The sequence below is a fragment of the Salvelinus namaycush genome, chromosome 16, assembly GCF_016432855.1.
Source record: "Salvelinus namaycush isolate Seneca chromosome 16, SaNama_1.0, whole genome shotgun sequence".
NCBI lineage: Eukaryota > Metazoa > Chordata > Actinopteri > Salmoniformes > Salmonidae > Salvelinus > Salvelinus namaycush.
In genome coordinates this window covers 38,087,320-38,109,500 of record NC_052322.1, presented here as the reverse complement: position 1 = coordinate 38,109,500, position 22,181 = coordinate 38,087,320, and the positions used below count along the sequence as shown (strand labels likewise).

Sequence of the window (22,181 nt, the reverse complement as noted above, 5' to 3'; positions counted from 1 at the left end):
GGAAAATAAAATAACTTTCCTTCTGCAGACGATCCAGATTCAATTATCACACGCTTCAGTTGAATGGTAACCTTCAAATCACCATTTCTGCTTCACTGCTTCTGCTTTCTCACATTTAATAGCTTGTATAATATAAGTAGGCATGTGATACATTTCAGGCTTGTTTTTCTTGTCAGAACTTTTTTCTTAATTTTTCCTCATTTTCCATTGATGTTTATTTTTCCTTATATTACATTTTCATCACTTTATAGTATTTGATGTAATAGTTTTTGGTGATGGTGTTAATGGAGATTATAGGGAAGTAGTGCTGTCATCCTCGACCCTGTTCTATCTGATACTCTGCTTTGCTCTGTCTGTCTCAATGTGAGATGATCCCTAGTCGTGTGCAGTAATATCCAGTGGCTTATTGGACTTTGTAAAAAGGACAGGGCTGGTTGGTGCGTAAGCAGGAGTTTTTATTGGTGATAATCCTCAGCCACTTTCAGTGCAGCTGTCAAGCTTAAAGGAAAACTCCATCCAAAAGCTATCTTTTGGTATTTGTATCATTAGTCCATTTTTGATATAGTCCCAAAATGTTTTGGATGTCAGCAATCAAGTTTTCAAGATACATAACTTTCAATCAAGTCATCAAGATATATAACTTTCAAAATACAGAAATACAGTCTTTATGACTATTGAAACGAAACCAGAAGATAGTTTTGGGGGTGGAATTTTCCTTTAAAGCGGCAATCAGCAGTTGAAACAATAAAAAAGTGTTGACCCGCCACTGTTTCGCTAAAAAGCTGAGGAATGGGGCTGGAGAAATACAACCATTCTGAAATTCATAAACAGAGCTATTGATGAAAGGACTGACCATCCATGATATCAAAATTATATATTTGAGTCTCTACAGTGCTTGTTTACATTTACATTGTTTACAATCATTGGAGTAAAACAAGCTTATATTTTGGGTTCTGATGGGGTACGACAGTTGAACTAAGCTCATGAGGCATTTGCAATTTATATTCTTCAAGATTCAATGGGTTTATATAATTGGTTTATAAGTTAATAAATGAATGTAGCGAAATGCAGATCGCCCCTTTAACCACTACACTGACAGTAACGCCATGTCTAACAAATGTGTTGCTGTTATAAATGTTTTAATATCAGGCTGCTCCTTAGAATCTGTTTGGAGAAAAAGAAGACATTTTCTTCCACGGCAGAAAATAGCAGGTTTAAAACCCCTTCGAGCGGAGATCCCGCTAGCGGGATCAAATTCCACAACATCCGGTGAAATCGGAGCGTGCCAAATTCAAAATACAAAATCGTAATATTAAACATTCATGAAAATACAAGTGTCATACATGATTCTTTAGCTTAGACTCTTGGTAATCGAACTGCATTGTCAGATTTCAAAAAGGCTTTACGGCGAAAGCATAGCATTCGATTGTCTAAGGACAGCACCTCACATTAGCATATTTTCCAAACCAGCATAGGCGTCACGAAATAACAAATAGCGATAAAATAAATCACTTACTTTTGAATATCTTCCTCTGTTTGCAATCCCAAGGGTCCCAGCTACATGATGAATGGTCGTTTTGTTCGATAAAGTCCTTCTTTATATCCGAAAAACGCCATTTAGTTGGCACCATTGAATTCAATAATCCAGTCCTTCAACATGCATACCAAAGATTCCAAAAAGTTACCAGCAAAGTTCATCCAAACGAGTCAAACAATGTTTTTTATTAATCCTCAGGTTGTCTAATATCTAAATAAACAATAATATTTCAGACGGAGATTACTATGTTCAATAGCAAAGGAAAAGAAGGAAGAGCGCGCCCACGTTCACACACGCAAAAAGACTACTTTTGCCCCGGCACTCAACTTTGAACAACTACAAATACATCTTCATTTTTTTTTTAAACAAGCCTAAAACCTTGTATAAAGACTGTTGACATCTACTGGAAGCCATAGGAACTGCAATCTGGGAGGCGGAAATTTGGTCTTTCAATAGCATTGCATTGGAAGTCATTCTGAACTCCAAAAACAATTCCGGGTGAATTCTGCTTGGGTTTTCCCCTATTATATCAATTATGTTATACTCACAGACATTATTTTAACAGTTTTAGAAACTTCAGAGTGCTTTCTATCCAATTCTACCAATTATATATATATCCTAGCTTCTGGGCCTGAGTAACAGGCAGTTTACTTTGGGCACGTCAGACAGGCAGAAATTCAGGAAACTAGCCTTACTCGCAGAGAGGTTAAAATAAAACCGCAATGAGAGAGAGAATGGCTGCTATGTGGCATTAACCTGATCATTAACCTGAGATGTTCTGGCTTCAATAGGAATATATGAAACAATTGTTTCCAATAATCCATGTGGTCCTGTATGGCTCAGTTGGTAGAGCATGGCACGTGGGTTCGATTCCCGGGGCCACCCGTAGGTAAATGTATGCACGGACGACTGTAAGTCGCTTTGGATAAAATCTGTCACATGGAATGACGCTGGAGAGACGAAACAGGTATGGGGAGTAAATCATTTAATAAATAACGAACAGGAACAGCGTCAGCATACAAGAAAATAAAGACAAAAAACAATCAGAGCGGGAGCAGACATGACAAAAATCGTCTGCTAAACGGCATATATTATTATTATATACAGTTGAAGTCGGAAGTTTACATACACTTAGGTTGGAGTCATTAAAACTTGTTTTTCAACCACTCCACAAATGTCTTGTTAACAAACTATAGTTTTGGCAAGTCGGTTAGGACATCTACTTTGTGCATGACACAAGTAAGTTTTCCAACTATTGTTTACAGACAGATTATTTCACTTATAATTCACTGTATCACAAATCCAGTGGGTCAGAAGTTTACATACACTGAGTTGACTGTGATTTAAACAGTTTGTAAAATTCAAGAAAATTATGTCATGGCTTTAGAAGCTTCTGATAGGCTAATTGACATCGTTTGAGTCAATTGGAGGTGTACCTGTGGATGTATTTCAAGGCCTACCTTCAAACTCAGTGCCTCTTTGCTTGACATCATTGGAAAATCAAAAGAAATCAGCCAGACCTCAAATAAAAATTGTAGACCTCCACAAGTCTGGTTCATCCTTGGAAGCAATTTCCAAACGCCTGAAGGTACCAGTTCATCTGTACAAACAATAGTACGCAAGTATAAACACCATGGGACCATGCAGCCGTCATACCGCTCAGGAAGGAGACGCATTCTGTTTCCAAGAGATGAACGTACTTTGGTGCGAAAAGTGCAAATCAATCCCAGAACAACAGCAAAGGACCTTGTGAAGATGCTGGAGGAAACAGGTACAAAAGTATCTATATCCACAGTGAAACGAGTCGTAACCTGAAAGGCCGCTCAGCAAGGAAGAAGCCACTGCTTCAAAACCGCCATAAAAAAGCCAGACTATGGTTTGCAACTGCACATGGGGACAAAGATTGTGCTTTTTGGAGAAATGTCCTCTGGTCTGATGAAACAAAAATAGAACTGTTTGGCCATAATGACCGTTGTTATGTTTGGAGGGAAAAGGGGGAGGCTTGCAAGCCGAAGAACACATCCCAACCGTGACGCACGGGGGTGGCAGCATCATGTTGTGGGGTTGCTTTGCTGCATTAGGGACTGGTGCACTTCACAAAATAAATGTCATCATGAGGGAGGAAAATTATGGGGATTCATTGAAGCAACATCTCAAGACATCCGTCAGGAAGTTAAAGCTTGGTCGCAAATGGGTCTTCCAATTGGACAATGACCCCAAGCATACTTCCAAAGTTGAGGTAAAATGGCTTAAGGACAACAAAGTAAAGGTCTTGGAGTGGCCATCACAAAGCCCTGACCTCAATCCTTTAGAAAATTTGTGGGCTGAACTGAAAGAGCGTGTGCGAGTAAGGAGGCCTACAAACCTGACTCAGTTACACCAGCTCTGTCAGGAGGAATGGGCCAAAATTCACCCAACTTATTGTGGGAAGCTTGTGGAAGGCTTCCCAAAACGTTTGATCAAAGTTAAACAATTTAAAGGCGATGCTACCAAATATGTACACTTCTGACCCACTGGGAATGTGATGAAAGAAATAAAAGCTGAAATAAATCATTCTCTCTTCTATTATTCTGACATTTCACATTCTTAAAATAAAGTGGTGATCCTAACTGACCTAAGACAGGTAATTTTTACTAGGATTAAATGTCAGGAATTGTGAAAAACTGAGTTTAAATGTATTTGGCTAAGGTGTATGTAAACATCCGACATCAACTGTACTATCCAGACCCCGATGGGTCAATTATCAGAATAAAAGTTTCTGCTATGCAGCATTAAGCTCGACAATCAGGAAGTTGGTTACAAAAACAACTTTGAACTCAGCTTGGATCAGCATATTTCAAATGTAGTACTTTTTAAAATATTTTCATATATTTTCCTAAATGTGTGTTCATGATATACACTGGTATCATTTGTGTGCTTCTGCTCATACCCAACCTGCTCACTGAGGCCAACTCAGTCATTTGTTACACCTAAAGCTTATTCCTGAAGTTATGAATTTGTCCCAGATTCCCAGTGCTCTGTTGGACAATGGAGTGCATGGATTTTTACCCAGTAATACGGCTGTGTACTGTACTGGGCTGAATGTTACCCAGTAATACGGCTGTGTGCTGTACGGAGCTGAATGTTACCCAGTAATACGGCTGTGTACTGTACTGAGCTGAATGTTACCCAGTAATACGGCTGTGTACTGTACTGAGCTGAATGTTACCCAGTAATACGGCTGTGTACTGTACTGAGCTGAATGTTGCCCGGTAATACGGCTGTGTACTGTACTGAGCTGAATGTTGCCCGGTAATACGGCTGTGTACTGTACTGAGCTGAATGTTGCCCGGTAATACGGCTGTGTACTGTACTGAGCTGAATGTTACCCAGTAATACGGCTGTGTACTGTACTGAGCTGAATGTTGCCCGGTAATACGGCTGTGTACTGTACTGAGCTGAATGTTGCCCGGTAATACGGCTGTGTACTGTATTGAGCTGACATTTAAGTAGTAGAACAGCATGTAATGTTGTGATCATTATTGACCCCTGACCTCATTGTGTTTCCTCCCAGGTGTTCCAGACAGGAGGCCTGTGAGAAGTGGGCCGAGCCGCAGCATTTCAACACAGAGCTAGATCACTGTGTGGACATTAGTGTCACACCTAACAACATATCTGTGACCTCTACGTCCACTCAGGTAATTACAGGCTGTAAAAAAAAAAAAAAAAAAACTGTGTTCACACCAGAGAAAAACACGACGGTAGCTTGTCACTGCACGGCGCTAGCTAAACACAACGCTATTTAATCACAACATGACACTAGCTAATCACAACACGATGCTATTTAATCACAACATGACACCAGCTAATCACAACACGACGCTCGCTAATCACAACACGAAACTCGCTAATCACAACCCGACGCTCGCTAATCACAACACGACGCTCGCTAATCACAACACTATGCTAGCTAATCACAACACTATGCTAGCTAATCACAACATGACACTAGCTAATCACAACACGACGCTAGCTAATCACAACACGACGCTCGCTAATCACAACATGACACTAGCTAATCACAACACGACGCTAGCTAATCACAACACGACGCTAGCTAATCACAACACGACGCTAGCTAATCACAACACGATGCTAGCTAATCACAACATGACCAATATGGAGCTGGCTTATTATTAACCTGTCATTGCAGATTTCTGGTTTAGGATACGCAGAGGGATGACTCCAACTGTCAAATAATATACTGCCTCTCTCTCCCTCCCTCTCTCCCCCACTCTCGCTCTCCCTTTCTCTTCCTCCCTCTCTCTCCCCCTCCCTCCCTTTCTCTCTCTCTCTCTATCTCACCCTCCCTCTTTCTCTCATCTCTCCTCCCTCCAGCTGAGTGTGAGAGTGATCAACGTGCCCAGCCTGTCAGCCGGGGTGACATGTGTGTTTGAGGAGCTGACAGAGAGCCCAGGGGAGGTACTGGCCAAGGGGCAGGTCCTCTGTATGTCCCCCTCCCTCAGAGATGTCCCCTCCCTCACACAGGGATACGGTAAGGCTTCTATCAGAGACTAATATAAATCTAGTTCACATTCAGTGTTATAAAATAATATGCTAGATATTGAGTGATAATATGTTTCTATTTTCTGATGATCATATTTATCACTATGTGTGAAATTAGCTCTATCGTTCCATACAGCTTTGTGGGTTGTATTATGTCAACTAGTGGTGACGACAGCTGCAATATGTCTGAAATACACCAGGTTGTAGTTGTTCGGAGGAGCCATGTGAACATGGGCCTTAATGTGTTTTCAAAAAATTTGGAAAAACAACTGAACGCTCTTACCGGATGGACTGATGGATGGGAACCTGAAAAGTGCAGTAGCTCATTTTTTGTTCCATTAGTAGCAGTTATTGAAAGTCCACTGGAAATGTTTTGCCAATTATCTTGAAGTCAAGCCTACAGGTATAATTGGACTAGCAGCAGAGATATGGCCTGTTTGTAGGGTTCTGTTTTGGACCATAAGTGCACTTCTCTTGCTAATGGAAATGGTAGATAAAAGACAGGAGCAATCAGACATTTTTATCAACATCTACATTATTGAATTAGACAGAAGAACATTATTTTTCTGGGGTATAGCACCTGGAATGGGACTGATAATGGTTTCAGAGCCTCTAGGCTGTCTGGTTTACTGTGAGTCTTCTCTTTATTCCAGGGGACAAGAGAGTGCTAAAGCTTTCCCTGAAGTCCAAGGAGACAGGGCACAAATTCATCACCACTGACTTCATCTACTACAACTGCAGCGTGCTCCAGTCGTAAGTATCTATCTACCATGATCTCTCATCTCTCTGAGGACGAGAGGAAAAACAGAGGAGCTTTCAGTGAAGTAACATATTGATTGGTTCTGTCCGTCACTTGAAATTCTTTGATGATTTCTACCGGGCTGTGTAGCCACCTCAGTGTAGAAGAGAGGCTTGACAGATAACAGGTGCACTATGTTTGGAACGTGGATGTCGGCATGCGTTTGCTCCTTGTCAAGTTGTTTAAATGATGCTATGAAAATAGATGGCATAAAGTCATGTTTATTGTCAATATTTTCAATGAGTTTCAGAAACCGGTACAGAGACATAGACACGTAGAAGGGACAGAGAAATGGACAGGTACACGAGACAGAGAAATGGACAGGTACACGAGACAGAGAAATGGACAGGTACACGAGACAGAGAAATGGACAGGTACACGAGACAGAGAAATGGACAGGTACACGAGACAGAGAAATGGACAGGAAGAAGGGACAGAGAAATGGGAGGTACTGGGGACAGAGAAATGGACAGGTAAACGGGACAGAGAAATGGACAGGAAGAAGGGACAGGAAGAAGGGACAGAGAAATGGAAGGTACACGAGAGAGAAATGGACAGGTAAACGGGACAGAGAAATGGACAGGAAGAAGGGACAGAGAAATGACCAGTCAAGTCTGGAGTGAACCATGGGCTATATCTGTTCTTAGTTCTACATTTTTTGAATGGGGCATGGTTATTTAAGATGGTGAGGAAAGCACTTTTAAAGAATAACCAGGCATCCTCTAGTGACGGGGTGAGGTCAATGTCCTTCCAGGATACCCGGGCCAGGTCGATTAGAAAGGCCTGCTCGCTGAAGTGTTTTAGGGAGCGTTTGACAGTGATGAGGGCTGGTCGTTTGACCAATTACTGATGCAGGCAATGAGGCAGTGATCACTGAGACCCTGGCTGAAGACAGCAGAGGTGTATTTAGTTGGTCAGGATGATATCTATGAGGGTGCCCGCGTTTACAGATTTAGGGTTGTACCTGGTAGGTTCCTTGATAATTTGTGTGAGATTGATGGCATCTACCCTAGATTGTAGGACGGCCAGGGTGTTAAGCATATCCCAGTTTAGGTCACCTGACAGTACGAACTCTGAAGATAAATGGGAGGCAATCAATTCACATATGGAGTCCAGGGTACAGCTGGGGGCTGAGGGGGTCTGTAACAAGCGGTTCAGTGAGAGACCTATTTCTGGAATGGTGGCTTTTTAAAAGTAGAAGCTCGAACTGCTTGGGTACAGACCTGGATAGCATGACAGATCTCTGCAGTATATTGCGACTCTGCCCCCTTTGGCAGTTCTATCTTAGTGGAAAATGTTGTAGTTGGGGATGGAAATTTCTGAATTTTTGGTGGCCTTCCTAAGCCAGCATTCAGACACGGCTAGGACATCAGGGTTGGCGGAGTGTGCTAAAGCAGGGAATCAAACCAACTTAGGGAGGAGGCTTCTGATGTTAACATGCATGAAACCAAGGCTTTTACGGTTACAGAAGTCAACAACTGATAGCGCCTGGGGAATAGGTGTGGTACTGGGGACTACAGGGCCTGGGTTAACCTCTACATCACCAGAGGAACAGAGGAGGAGTAGGATAAGGGTACTTCTAAAGGCTATAAGAACTGGTCGTTTTGTGCGTTGGGAACAGAGAATAAAAGGAGCAGATTTCTGGGCGTGGTAGGATAGATTCAGGGCATAATGTACAGGCAAGGGTATGGTAGGATGTGAGTACAGTGGAGGTAAACCGTTGAGTGACGATGAGAGAGGTTTCGTCTCTGGTGGCACCAGTTAAGCCAGGTGAGGTCTCTGCATGTGTGGGGGGTGGGACAAAAGAGCTATCTAAGGCAAGGTGAGCGGGACTGAGGGCTCTACAGTGAAATAAAACAATAAGAACTAGCCGAGACAACAGTAGGCATATTGACATTAGAGAGAGATGCATAAAGCAACAACGGGTAAATGGCGATGAATGGGCAGAGCGGGTCAGTTAGGTACATACAGGACCTGAGTTCGAGGCTGGGACCGACAGATAACAAAATGAGGTACCGTGTTATTTAAACAGTCCAGGGGCATCAGCTGTTTAGCCGAGTGATCATAGGGTCCAAAGAATAGCCATAGGTGAGTCAAGGAGCCGTTCAGTAGTCAGTACTACACTAGGCGAGCGGAAGACACGGTATTTAGAAAGCTAGCGGGCCGGGGCAAGAAGATGGGTCTTCGGCGACATCACAATGGAAAAGCCTGTTGAGACCACATCGGGCGATTACGTCGGCAGACCAGTCGTGATGGATCGGCGGGGCTCCGTGTCGACAATAAAGGGTCCAGGCCAATTGGCAAAAGAGGTATTGTAGCCCTAGAATTAGCTGGTATATGGGCCTAGCTCAGGCTAACTGGTGCTTGCTTCGGACAGAGGCGTTAGCTAACAGTAGCCATTCGGTAGCAGCTAGCTAGCTGCGATGATCCGGTGTAATGATCCAGAGCGGCAGGAATCCGGTGATGTGGTAGAGAGAAGCAGTCCGATATGCTCTGTGTTGATATTGTGAAGACTGGCATGTATTGTCCGAGCAAAAGCTGGCGGTGTCCAAGCTAAAGGTGAAGACCGCTAGCTGTGGCTAACAAAGACTAGTAGCTAGTTAGCTGACTAGCTCCTGATGGAGGTTCCAGTTATAAGGAATAAAAATAGCAGATCCGTACCACATTGGGTGAGGCGGGTTGCAGGAAAGTATATTTAGTTCGTAGATAGAAAGTGAGATTAAAATGTATACGAGAAAAAAAACAGCTATTTACACGGGATAAGACAAAGACAAACACAACACACGTCCGACTGCTACGCCATCTTGGAATCATCACTAAACACATGCTTCGTTTGCAAATGATGTCTGAGTGTTGGAGCGTGCCCCTGGCTATCAGTAAAAATACATTTTAAAAAGGGTGCCGTCTGGTTTTCTTAAAATAAGGAATTTTAAATGATTTATACTTTTATTTAAACTATTTTAGCAATAACATTTACTTTTGATACTTAAGTTTATTTAAAACCAAATACTTTGACTTTTACTCAAATATGACAATTGGGTACTTTTTCCACCACTGCTAGTGACACTGCTATGTCCTCTTCCACTTTCCATGTTATCCATCATACGACCACTGGACACAGGACCAGATAACATCCAGGACAGGCTGGCCAGATGTTGCTAGCTAATATGATTTGAGATGACCCTGGTCTATAACAGTAGCAGCAGCAGTCTCATGCAGGGTAGGGGCCAGGCAGGGTAGGGGCCCGGCAGGGTAGGGTCAAGGCAGGGTAGGGTCCAGGCAGGGCAGGGTAGGGTAGTGCAGGTCCAGGCAGACATCCAGACCACAGCTTTGCTGAGGCAGAACAATGGGACTGCATCTCTCCGAGGATCAGTCAGAGCCCCTTGCTCAGAGCCTCTTGCTGGCTTCAGCTTCAGCACGGCGCTCCATGCCAAGGTCTCGTCTTTCTTCTGTTCTGTTTGTGGAGCAACGCCGTTTTACTGGCATATGTGCGCATTTGCACTTCAGCACTGAGTCGATGGCGTGGGTGTGAGAGTTTCTTTTTCTCAACATGGAGGAGTGTATGTCATGGAGTATCATTCTGAATATTGTTTATATTGCCATTGTTTTTAAATTAGCATGACGCCTCACAGTTTAAGATGAAGACGTTAACACAGAAAAAGCAAAGACGTATCGGTGGTCTGGCAACTTCACTCTTCATCACATCCAAACATGCAAAAAATTATTTGTTTGCAGCTAAATGAATGGGTTTTTATGTCAGAGAATAACATGTCCTTGTCGGCTGACAGAATGCATACACAACAATGAATTCTCTAGTGTAAGGAAGCAGGGCAACATAATCCATGCAGGGCTCGCCAGTTGCCATAGCAACCTAGCAGAGGCCTACCTTGCCAGAGCGGTCTGCCTGAAGCCTATGCCAGATTTCCTCTTTTCACTAAAGCCCTGTGGGACCATTTAGCCCTTGAATTGTTTCCCCCTCTGGTGTTTGCTGGCGGACAGCGCTCACTCACCCCAGCCCTGCTACGTTGGCACCCATTTTCTTCTCAAAAAAATGATTTAGCAACCCAGCCATAAGAGCTGCTTCCCATCTTCTGGAATAATGGCCACCTGTAAATGTGAAGGACGTTAGCTCTGAAACTAGGGTCTGACTGATTATACACTTTTACCAAATCACCCCCTGGCATTTTAGGCATTTCAGAACAAAGGCTATATTTTGTAAGACATTATGAAATCTCTGGGATACCTTTTGAATTGTCTCATGTCACCCCAGCAACACCTCCCAGTTCTCCCCTTCCTGTCTTCATTATTTACCTGATTCTCCAAAGGCATTCACATTTGGTAGAAACCCTGTCAGATCGACACATTTTGTCACTCAGAAACAAGCTCCAACTAGCCAATGTTAACACTGGTTTCCGCACACACCAGTCCAATAGGCTACTGAGTCGACTTCCAAGCAATGATGTTAGGAAGGATACTCCCTTCATTAGTGGTTCAGGTTTTGGCTGTGCTGTGTTTCTCAGGCTTCACTGAAATTAGACCAAAGTGAATTGATGGAGTTTTTACCCCCGATGCAGCATATTGCATATTTCAGTCAAGACATGCTGATCTACACACAGTATCTAGAGTAGATCTCGTCCTCCTGCAGTGGAAGACAGCACTGTACCATGCAGCCTACAGCCTGCGATACTCATAGCTCTCCTATTAAAGCGGGCATTAACATTCCCTTTCCATAAGTTAGGTGTACTGACTCTACTGACAGCTACTTTATTGAGGAAAAATGTACTTTCTATGCCTGTGATATGTGGTTAAGATGAACACGCTAACTGTAAATCACTGTGGATAAGAGAGTCTACTAAATGACTCAAATGTCAAATATAAAATGTGTACTATATGTCTGGAGCAGGCGTTGCAAATCTCCATGAATACACTGACTCAAAACATCGTATTAACATGGCCAACGTATAGCCAGCCTGCCGGATAAAAAATGCTTTGGTATTATTCTCCAGGTGTATATGTGGCTTGCCTCTGAAATGCTTTTTGTTATTCCCCCACCAACAGGGAGGCAGGAGCTCAGCATTCTGCTGTCAGAGATTATACAGTACAGTGTAGCATAGGAGTGAGTATGAGCAGACTGCTGAGACCCTCCGAAGGGGATTTGAACCTCCAGGGGAAGGATATGATTAGTATGGGACAAAGTACAGGTGCATCACGCTGCTCAGAATGCAAACAGCTTCAGAGCGGAGGGGTGGAGGGGTGACGGGGTGGAGGGGAATGCAGACAGGGTCAGAATGAGAGTGGAACGAGGGTTGAAGGAAAATCGCCTGTTATTCTGTCGTCCTCCAATGTGTTGAGAGTCTGACCTCAGCCTGTGCTGCTTATCGTTGAGGTTAGACAGTGTCAGTAGTTGATGGTTAGACAGTGTCAGTAGTTGATGGTTAGACAGTGTCAGTAGTTGATGGTTAGACAGTGTCAGTAGTTGATGGTTAGACAGTGTCAGTAGTTGATGGTTAGACAGTGTCAGTAGTTGATGGTTAGACAGTGTCAGTAGTTGATGGGTTAGACAGTGTCAGTAGTTGATGGTTGGACAGTGTCAGTAGTTGATGGTTAGACAGTGTCAGTAGTTGATGGTTAGACAGTGTCAGTAGTTGATGGTTGGACAGTGTCAGTAGTTGATGGTTAGACAGTGTCAGTAGTTGATGGTTAGACAGTGTCAGTAGTTGATGGTTGGACAGTGTCTGTCGTCTATCATTGATGGTTAGACAGTGTCAGTAGTTGATGGTTAGACAGTGTCAGTAGTTGATGGTTAGACAGTGTCAGTAGTTGATGGTTAGACAGTGTCAGTAGTTGATGGTTAGACAGTGTCAGTAGTTGATGGTTGGACAGTGTCAGTAGTTGATGGTTAGACAGTGTCAGTAGTTGATGGTTGGACAGTGTCTGTCGTCTATCATTGATGGTTAGACAGTGTCAGTAGTTGATGGTTAGACAGTGTCGGTAGTTGATGGTTGGACAGTGTCTGTCGTCTATCATTGATGGTTAGACAGTGTCAGTAGTTGATGGTTAGACAGTGTCAGTAGTTGATGGTTAGACAGTGTCAGTAGTTGATGGTTAGACAGTGTCAGTAGTTGATGGTTAGACAGTGTCAGTAGTTGATGGTTAGACAGTGTCAGTAGTTGATGGTTAGACAGTGTCAGTAGTTGATGGTTGGACAGTGTCAGTAGTTGATGGTTAGACAGTGTCAGTAGTTGATGGTTGGACAGTGTCTGTCGTCTATCATTGATGGTTAGACAGTGTCAGTAGTTGATGGTTAGACAGTGTCGGTAGTTGATGGTTGGACAGTGTCAGTAGTTGATGGTTAGAAAGTGTCAGTAGTTGATGGTTAGACAGTGTCAGTAGTTGATGGTTAGACAGTGTCAGTAGTTGATGGTTAGACAGTGTCAGTAGTTGATGGTTAGACAGTGTCAGTAGTTGATGGTTAGACAGTGTCAGTAGTTGATGGTTGGACAGTGTCAGTAGTTGATGGTTAGACAGGGTCAGTAGTTGATGGTTAGACAGGGTCAGTAGTTGATGGTTAGACAGTGTCAGTAGTTGATGGTTGGACAGGGTCAGTAGTTGATGGTTGGACAGTGTCAGTAGTTGATGGTTAGACAGTGTCAGTAGTTGATGGTTAGACAGTGTCAGTAGTTGATGGTTAGACAGTGTCAGTAGTTGATGGTTAGACAGTGTCAGTAGTTGATGGTTAGACAGTGTCAGTAGTTGATGGGTGGACAGTGTCAGTAGTTGATGGTTAGACAGTGTCAGTAGTTGATGGTTAGACAGTGTCAGTAGTTGATGGTTAGACAGTGTCAGTAGTTGATGGTTAGACAGTGTCAGTAGTTGATGGTTGGACAGTGTCAGTAGTTGATGGTTAGACAGTGTCAGTAGTTGATGGTTGGACAGTGTCTGTCGTCTATCATTGATGGTTAGACAGTGTCAGTAGTTGATGGTTAGACAGTGTCAGTAGTTGATGGTTAGACAGTGTCAGTAGTTGATGATTAGACAGTGTCAGTAGTTGATGGTTAGACAGTGTCAGTAGTTGATGGTTAGACAGTGTCAGTAGTTGATGGTTAGACAGTGTCAGTAGTTGATGGTTAGACAGTGTCAGTAGTTGATGGTTGGACAGTGTCAGTAGTTGATGGTTAGACAGTGTCAGTAGTTGATGGTTGGACAGTGTCTGTCGTCTATCATTGATGGTTAGACAGTGTCAGTAGTTGATGGTTAGACAGTGTCGGTAGTTGATGGTTGGACAGTGTCAGTAGTTGATGGTTAGACAGTGTCAGTAGTTGATGGTTAGACAGTGTCAGTAGTTGATGGTTAGACAGTGTCAGTAGTTGATGGTTAGACAGTGTCAGTAGTTGATGGTTAGACAGTGTCAGTAGTTGATGGTTAGACAGTGTCAGTAGTTGATGGTTAGACAGTGTCAGTAGTTGATGGTTGGACAGTGTCAGTAGTTGATGGTTAGACAGTGTCAGTAGTTGATGGTTAGACAGTGTCAGTAGTTGATGGTTAGACAGTGTCAGTAGTTGATGGTTAGACAGTGTCAGTAGTTGATGGTTGGACAGTGTCAGTAGTTGATGGTTAGACAGGGTCAGTAGTTGATGGTTAGACAGGGTCAGTAGTTGATGGTTGGACAGTGTCAGTAGTTGATGGTTGGACAGTGTCAGTAGTTGATGGTTAGACAGTGTCAGTAGTTGATGGTTAGACAGTGTCAGTAGTTGATGGTTGGACAGTGTCAGTAGTTGATGGTTAGACAGTGTCAGTAGTTGATGGTTGGACAGTGTCAGTAGTTGATGGTTAGACAGTGTCAGTAGTTGATGGTTGGACAGTGTCAGTAGTTGATGGTTAGACAGTGTCAGTAGTTGATGGTTAGACAGTGTCAGTAGTTGATGGTTGGACAGTGTCAGTAGTTGATGGTTAGACAGTGTCAGTAGTTGATGGTTGGACAGTGTCAGTAGTTGATGGTTGGACAGTGTCAGTAGTTGATGGTTAGACAGTGTCAGTAGTTGATGGTTAGACAGTGTCAGTAGTTGATGGTTGGACAGTGTCAGTAGTTGATGGTTAGACAGTGTCAGTAGTTGATGGTTGGACAGTGTCAGTAGTTGATGGTTAGACAGTGTCAGTAGTTGATGGTTGGACTGTGTCAGTAGTTGATGGTTAGACAGTGTCAGTAGTTGATGGTTAGACAGTGTCAGTAGTTGATGGTTAGACAGGGTCAGTAGTTGATGGTTAGACAGTGTCAGTAGTTGATGGGTTAGACAGTGTCAGTAGTTGATGGGTTAGACAGTGTCAGTAGTTGATGGTTAGACAGTGTCAGTCATCACAGGTGTTTCATGCTCCTTAGATGCATTGTCTCATCAGAATCATAATTTTGATTGCAGCTGAAACAGCGTTTTAGGGCTCTAATGAATTGCTCATTTCTAATTGAAAGTCAGCTAGAAGATGATGCTAACCTTGCCCAGTGTTCCTGCAGGCTTACCAGCCTGTTTCTGCTTCAAAGCAGCAGAGCTTGATGACATATTGGATCCCTTTTGTCAAAGTCAGGCTGTTTAATCTGAGAGCTCACACTCTCCCCCTTCTCTCCCCAGGTGCACCTCATGCGTGAGCAGCCCCTTCCCCTGCAACTGGTGTAAATACCGCCACATCTGCACCAACAACCTGGCAGAGTGCTCCTTCCAGGAGGGACGCGTCAGCAGCGTGGAGGTAAGAGACTATACTGCCCACACAGTAGACTGACAATAATGAATAGCCAGCTCACAGCAGACTGAACACAGGGTGAGACCGCCAGGGTGACAGGAAGTGTGTCCGTGGAGCTGCCTGCCTGGTTCTGTTATTCACAGGATCTCAGCGATGCGGTCCTTTACAGCCCGTGGAGAATCCAACCTGGTCATGACCCCGTGAACCTGGGTCAGGCTGACCCCATTATCTAACACAGCTATCCCATTGTTGTGTGTGTGATTCACTACAGCTGGAATCATTTAGGATACCTAGTCAGTTGCCTAACTGAATGTATCAGAGAGGTGTGAGGGGGGCTGCCTTAATCAACATCCATGTCTTCGGCGCCCGGGGAACAGTGGGTTAATTGCCTTGCTCAGGGGCAGAACGACAGATTTTTACCTTGTCAGCTCGGGGATTCGATCCAGCAACCTTCCGGTTACTGGCCCAACACTCTTTCATTGTCTGCATTGTTCAGAAGCCAGCTACTGCTGGGACCCATTTTCTGCAGTGTTCAGAAGCCAGCTACTGCTGGGACCCATTTTCTGCAGTGTTCAGGAGCTAGCTACTGCTGGGACACATTTTCTGCAGTGTTCAGGAGCTAGCTACTGCTGGGACCCATTGTCTGTCTGCACTGTTCAGGAGCTAGCTACTGCTGGGACCCAATGTCTGCACTGTTCAGGAGCTAGCTACTGCTGGGACCCATTTTCTGCAGTGTTCAGGAGCTAGCTACTGCTGGGACCCATTATCTGCACGGTTCAGGAGCTAGCTACTGCTGGGACCCATTGTCTGCAGTGTTCAGGAGCTAGCTACTGCTGGGACCCATTGTCTGCACTGTTCAGGAGCTAGCTACTGCTGGGACCCATTTTCTGCAGTGTTCAGGAGCTAGCTACTGCTGGGACCCATTATCTGCACGGTTCAGGAGCTAGCTACTGCTGGGACCCATTGTCTGCAGTGTTCAGGAGCTAGCTACTGCTGGGACCCATTGTCTGCAGTGTTCAGGAGCTAGCTACTGCTGGGACCCATTGTCTGCAGTGTTCAGGAGCTAGCTACTGCTGGGACCCATTTTCTGCACTGTTCAGGAGCTAGCTACTGCTGGGACCCATTTTCTGCACTGTTCAGGAGCTAGCTTCTTGGAGTGGTCTCAAAGTCCCATTCAGTCCTAAACTTGGCATTCTTTGTCGTATTGAACCATAGACATGTTGTTCTCCGATTTAAAAAAAGCTCATGTAATTTCCTTTTGTTTATATGCTGGCACTTTAAGATGGGCAAACTTGGTTAACAAGGAGCTTGTGCTATAGTGTGGTATAAGAATTCTCCTCAAAGTGAATATAACAGGAAACCTGTTCGATCACCATGCACTGTAAAATTATTCTGGCTGTGGATATGAAGGATATCAACACATTAACATCAACATGCCAGAGGATATACTGATTGAACTTGCTCTGCTGGGAGTTTACCTCATATTTCAAATTGAATTCTGCTTTTCCACAAAAATCATTATAAACAAAAACTAAAAACTAAAATATTGTGTTATTGTTGTTAGTGTTATGCTGATTAATAATAATAATAAAAAATGAACCCGAAAGGTTATTCGAGGAACTATTAAAGGGGGTTCTTCAAAGAACTTTTAGAGATTCCCCACAGTTTAAATTTGAAGAACCCCTAAAGGATACTCCAGAAATCTAGTGTACTGTGTGATTTTTTTTCTCTCCATGGTACCTCACAATATTTGGTCCAGTGTGTTATTTGATGTTTTATATAAAAATCTTTGTCTGTCTCTGCTCATTCCCCAATGTCCCTGAGAGCACTAAACCATCCAACTTGGCCAAATGATGGTTTAGTGACAGAGAGTGACACCAGAGTAATTGGGCTTACAAAAGGCTGCATCTCATAATGGCTTTGCATCAATCCTACCCTTCTCAGTACACATTGATTACACACTTGACTGCGCCACAGACCAGCTGAGAAGCCCAGGCTCAGACTTTACTGCAATGGGGGTTTTTCAGCAAGTGATGTTCAGAACCAGGCTCAGGAGTGACTGGGGGTAGGGGAGAGAAGTGCTGTTCAGAACCAAGCTCAGGAGTGACTGGGGGTAGGGGAGAGAAGTGCTGTTCAGAACCAAGCTCAGGAGTGACTGGGGGTAGGGGAGAGAAGTGCTGTTCAGAACCAAGCTCAGGAGTGACTGGGGGTAGGGGAGAGAAGGGATGTTCAGAACCAGGCTCAGGAGTGACTGGGGGTAGGGGAGAGAAGGGATGTTCAGAACCAAGCTCAGGAGTGACTGGGGGTAGGGGAGAGAAGTGCTGTTCAGAACCAAGCTCAGGAGTGACTGGGGGTAGGGGAGAGAAGTGCTGTTCAGAACCAAGCTCAGGAGTGACTGGGGGTAGGGGAGAGAAGTGCTGTTCAGAACCAGGCTCAGGAGTGACTGGGGGTAGGGGAGAGAAGTGCTGTTCAGAACCAAGCTCAGGAGTGACTGGGGGTAGGGGAGAGAAGTGCTGTTCAGAACCAAGCTCAGGAGTGACTGGGGGTAGGGGAGAGAAGTGCTGTTCAGAACCAAGCTCAGGAGTGACTGGGGGTAGGGGAGAGAAGTGCTGTTCAGAACCAAGCTCAGGAGTGACTGGGGGTAGGGGAGAGAAGTGCTGTTCAGAACCAGGCTCAGGAGTGACTGGGGGTAGGGGAGAGAAGTGCTGTTCAGAACCAAGCTCAGAAGTGACTGGGGGTAGGGGAGAGAAGTGCTGTTCAGAACCAAGCTCAGGAGTGACTGGGGGTAGGGGAGAGAAGTGCTGTTCAGAACCAAGCTCAGGAGTGACTGGGGGTAGGGGAGAGAAGTGCTGTTCAGAACCAAGCTCAGGAGTGACTGGGGGTAGGGGAGAGAAGGGATGTTCAGAACCAGGCTCAGGAGTGACTGGGGGTAGGGGAGAGAAGTGCTGTTCAGAACCAAGCTCAGGAGTGACTGGGGGTAGGGGAGAGAAGTGCTGTTCAGAACCAAGCTCAGGAGTGACTGGGGGTAGGGGAGAGAAGTGCTGTTCAGAACCAAGCTCAGGAGTGACTGGGGGTAGGGGAGAGAAGTGCTGTTCAGAACCAGGCTCAGGAGTGACTGGGGGTAGGGGAGAGAAGTGCTGTTCAGAACCAAGCTCAGGAGTGACTGGGGGTAGGGGAGAGAAGTGCTGTTCAGAACCAAGCTCAGGAGTGACTGGGGTAGGGGAGAGAAGTGCTGTTCAGAACCAAGCTCAGGAGTGACTGGGGGTAGGGGAGAGAAGTGCTGTTCAGAACCAAGCTCAGGAGTGACTGGGGGTAGGGGAGAGAAGGGATGTTCAGAACCAGGCTCAGGAGTGACTGGGGGTAGGGGAGAGAAGGGATATTAAGAGAAAAGAGGAGCAGCGTCTCTTTGTAACAGGGGGGTGGAAACACGCACCCTTCGGCTTTTGGCACATTAGAATTTCACGCTTAACTGAACATCAAAGAGATCCCTTATCTGGCCTTATCAGACAGAGGCAGCAGGGTGGGCAGGGCCTACCCGTCACAGCCTCGCCAGACTCCTTGCCCCCCCAGTGCCACGATTGACAATCTCCTTATTTCACCCCGAAAAAAAGGAATTACTCAGCGAAAAAGAGTGACTCATGCACTGTTGATACTGAAGGGGGAATATGTTGGAGAAGCAGGCCAGGATAGTCTCCTCTTCCTCTGCTCCCACAGAGAAACAAAGGTTGATTCACAAAGGAGCACACATATCATGGGAGGATTTTAGAAGTAGGCTTGGACTGGTATGCTGCGATTCAACAAGTTCACTGTCATTTGCTGTTAAGTAAAGCCAGTGGGAAGAAACCATTTTGATGTGGGCCGGCTGGCTGCCAGAGTTTTTCTTCTTAGTCTATTATTCAACTGATAGTGTTTCTGTACAGTGATCAATGTGTTGATTGTCCAGGTTTGAAGTGTCTCTATCTCTGTGTCTGTGTGCATATGCGTGTCTGTCTGTGTGCGTATGCGTGTCTGTCTGTGTGCGTATGCGTGTCTGTCTGTGTGCGTATGCGTGTCTGTGTGTGCGTATGCGTGTCTGTCTGTGTGTGTGTGTGTGTGTGTGTGTGTGTGTGTGTGTGTGTGTGTGTGTGTGTGTGTGTGTGTGTGAGCGTATCTGTGTGTGTGTGTGAGCGTATCTGTGTGTGTGTGTGTGTGTGTGTGTGTGTGTGTGTGTGTGTGTGTGTGTGTGTGTGTGTGTGTGTGTGTGTGTGAGCGTGTGAGCGTGTGTGCGTGTGTGTGTGTGTGTGTGTGTGTGTGTGTGTGTGTGTGATTGTGTTCAGTGGAGTGTGTCTCATCTGCAGCCCTGTCCTCCAGTGTGCTACCATGGCTGTGTTGGCCCTGGGTTGGCCCTGGGTTGGCCCTGGGTTGGCCCTGTGTTGGCCCTGGGTTGGCCCTGGGTTGGCCCTGTGTTGGCCCTGGGTTGGCCCTGGGTTGGAGAGGTGCTTCAGAGAAACAGCGGGGGCACTCCAAACAGACAAACAGACAGAGAGACACTGGTGTGGGCTGTAGGGGGGAGATGTGTTGCTCCCCCAAAGCACTGGACACGCTAGCCAGCCAGATCCTACTGTATAATCCACAGCACAGTGGCCTTCTTCAACCTGGGAGTGTGCAGAGAGAGATAGGACTGGATCAGAGCAATAGCTGAGCTCTGTCCAAACTCACCATCCTCCACAAGGCTGCATGGCTCACAGGAAATGAAAAATGAAAAACAAACACCTTTCCCACCTATCTATTGAAGAAAATTGTTATGATGTATATATAGACCTGTTTAGAATGTTCAAGCCCTGAGTAATGTGTTGTCATTTAGATAAACTGGCATCATTAGTCAGTGTATTCAGTGATGTTATGATGACTACTACTGACATTGGATAGATGGTCCCTCATTACTGGTCCTTCACCAGGTTCATTAGGGTGGGAAAGATAATTCCTGTGGGGATGAACACCAGTTAACTGTTTGGTTTCTGAGAGCGGAATGTTTTGAATCTGTGAAACCTGATATGGGTTCAAAAAGATCTAACATAGAAGTGTGCTGCAGACCTATTGGTAGTCCAAATCATGCATACAGAGTTTTTAAATAGGCTTGAGAGAAAGGTTGTTTTTTTCTACATTAATTGGTTTGTTAAACCAAGAGATAGCAGAGTTGTTCACGACCAAGGATGCTCTTTTATTCTCAGCCTCAGCTCTTCAATTGAGAGGATCAAAGTAGGAATCGATTTTCCATATGAGGATAATCTTCTGGCCCTGCCAGCCAGCCAGCCAGCCAGCCAGCCACAGAGACCAACAGACAGACAGGTACATAGATACTGTGCTGCCTGCTCCGTCTCACATTTTCCCCCACATTAGAAGTCTCAGTTAATAACGCCATGCAGATATTTAGCCTTAAATGGAGCTCCCCACCAGCTCAGGGGCAATGTCTCACTGAGACTCCTAATACTTAGTGAGAGCTCAGGAGCAATGTCTTACTGAGACTCCTAATACTTAGTGAGAGCTCAGGGGGGATGTCTCACTGAGACTCCTAATACTTAGTGAGATCTCAGGAGCAATGTCTCACTGAGACTCCTAATACTTAGTGAGAGCTCAGGGGGGAATGTCTCACTGAGACTCCTAATACTTAGTGAGATCTCAGGGGCGATGTCTCACTGAGACTCCTAATACTTAGTGAGATCTCAGGAGCAATGTCTCACTGAGACTCCTAATACTTAGTGAGATCTCAGGAGCAATGTCTCACTGAGACTCCTAATACTTAGTGAGAGCTCAGGGGGGATGTCTCACTGAGACTCCTAATACTTAGTGAGATCTCAGGGGGGGATGTCTCACTGAGACTCCTAATACTTAGTGAGATCCCAGGAGCAATGTCTCACTGAGACTCCTAATACTTAGTGAGATCTCAGGGGCGATGTCTCACTGAGACTCCTAACACTTAGTGAGATCTCAGGAGCAATGTCTCACCGAGACTCCTAATACTTAGTGAGATCTTAGGGGCGATGTCTCACTGAGACTCCTAATACTTAGTGAGATCCCAGGAGCAATGTCTCACTGAGACTCCTAATACTTAGTGAGAGCTCAGGGGGGATGTCTCACTGAGACTCCTAATACTTAGTGAGAGCTCAGGGGGGATGTCTCACTGAGACTCCTAATACTTAGTGAGATCTCAGGGGGGGTAGTCTCACTGAGACTCCTAATACTTAGTGAGATCTCAGGGGGGGTTGTCTCACTGAGACTCCTAATACTTAGTGAGATCTCAGGGGGGGTAGTCTCACTGAGACTCCTAATACTTAGTGAGATCTCAGGGGGGATGTCTCACTGAGACTCCTAATACTTAGTGAGATCTCAGGGGGGTTGTCTCACTGAGACTCCTAATACTTAGTGAGATCTCAGGGGGGGTTGTCTCACTGAGACTCCTAATACTTAGTGAGAGCTCAGGGGGGATGTCTCACTGAGACTCCTAATACTTAGTGAGAGCTCAGGGAGGATGTCTCACTGAGACTCCTAATACTTAGTGAGATCTCAGGGGGGGTAGTCTCACTGAGACTC

At 45.0% G+C, this 22,181-nt stretch overlaps 1 protein-coding gene across 1 annotated transcript in view; it reads left to right on the top strand.

Annotated features, from left to right (window-relative positions):
- The window catches only part of LOC120061418 (plexin A3-like), a 169,897-nt gene that overhangs the window by 82,275 nt on the left and 65,441 nt on the right, over window positions 1-22,181 (top strand). The window contains exons 6-9 of the mRNA XM_039011213.1: window positions 5,091-5,214; window positions 5,915-6,071; window positions 6,736-6,835; window positions 15,503-15,617. Coding sequence (XP_038867141.1) covers window positions 5,091-5,214; window positions 5,915-6,071; window positions 6,736-6,835; window positions 15,503-15,617 — 496 coding nt within the window. The remainder of the gene's footprint in view (window positions 1-5,090; window positions 5,215-5,914; window positions 6,072-6,735; window positions 6,836-15,502; window positions 15,618-22,181) is intronic.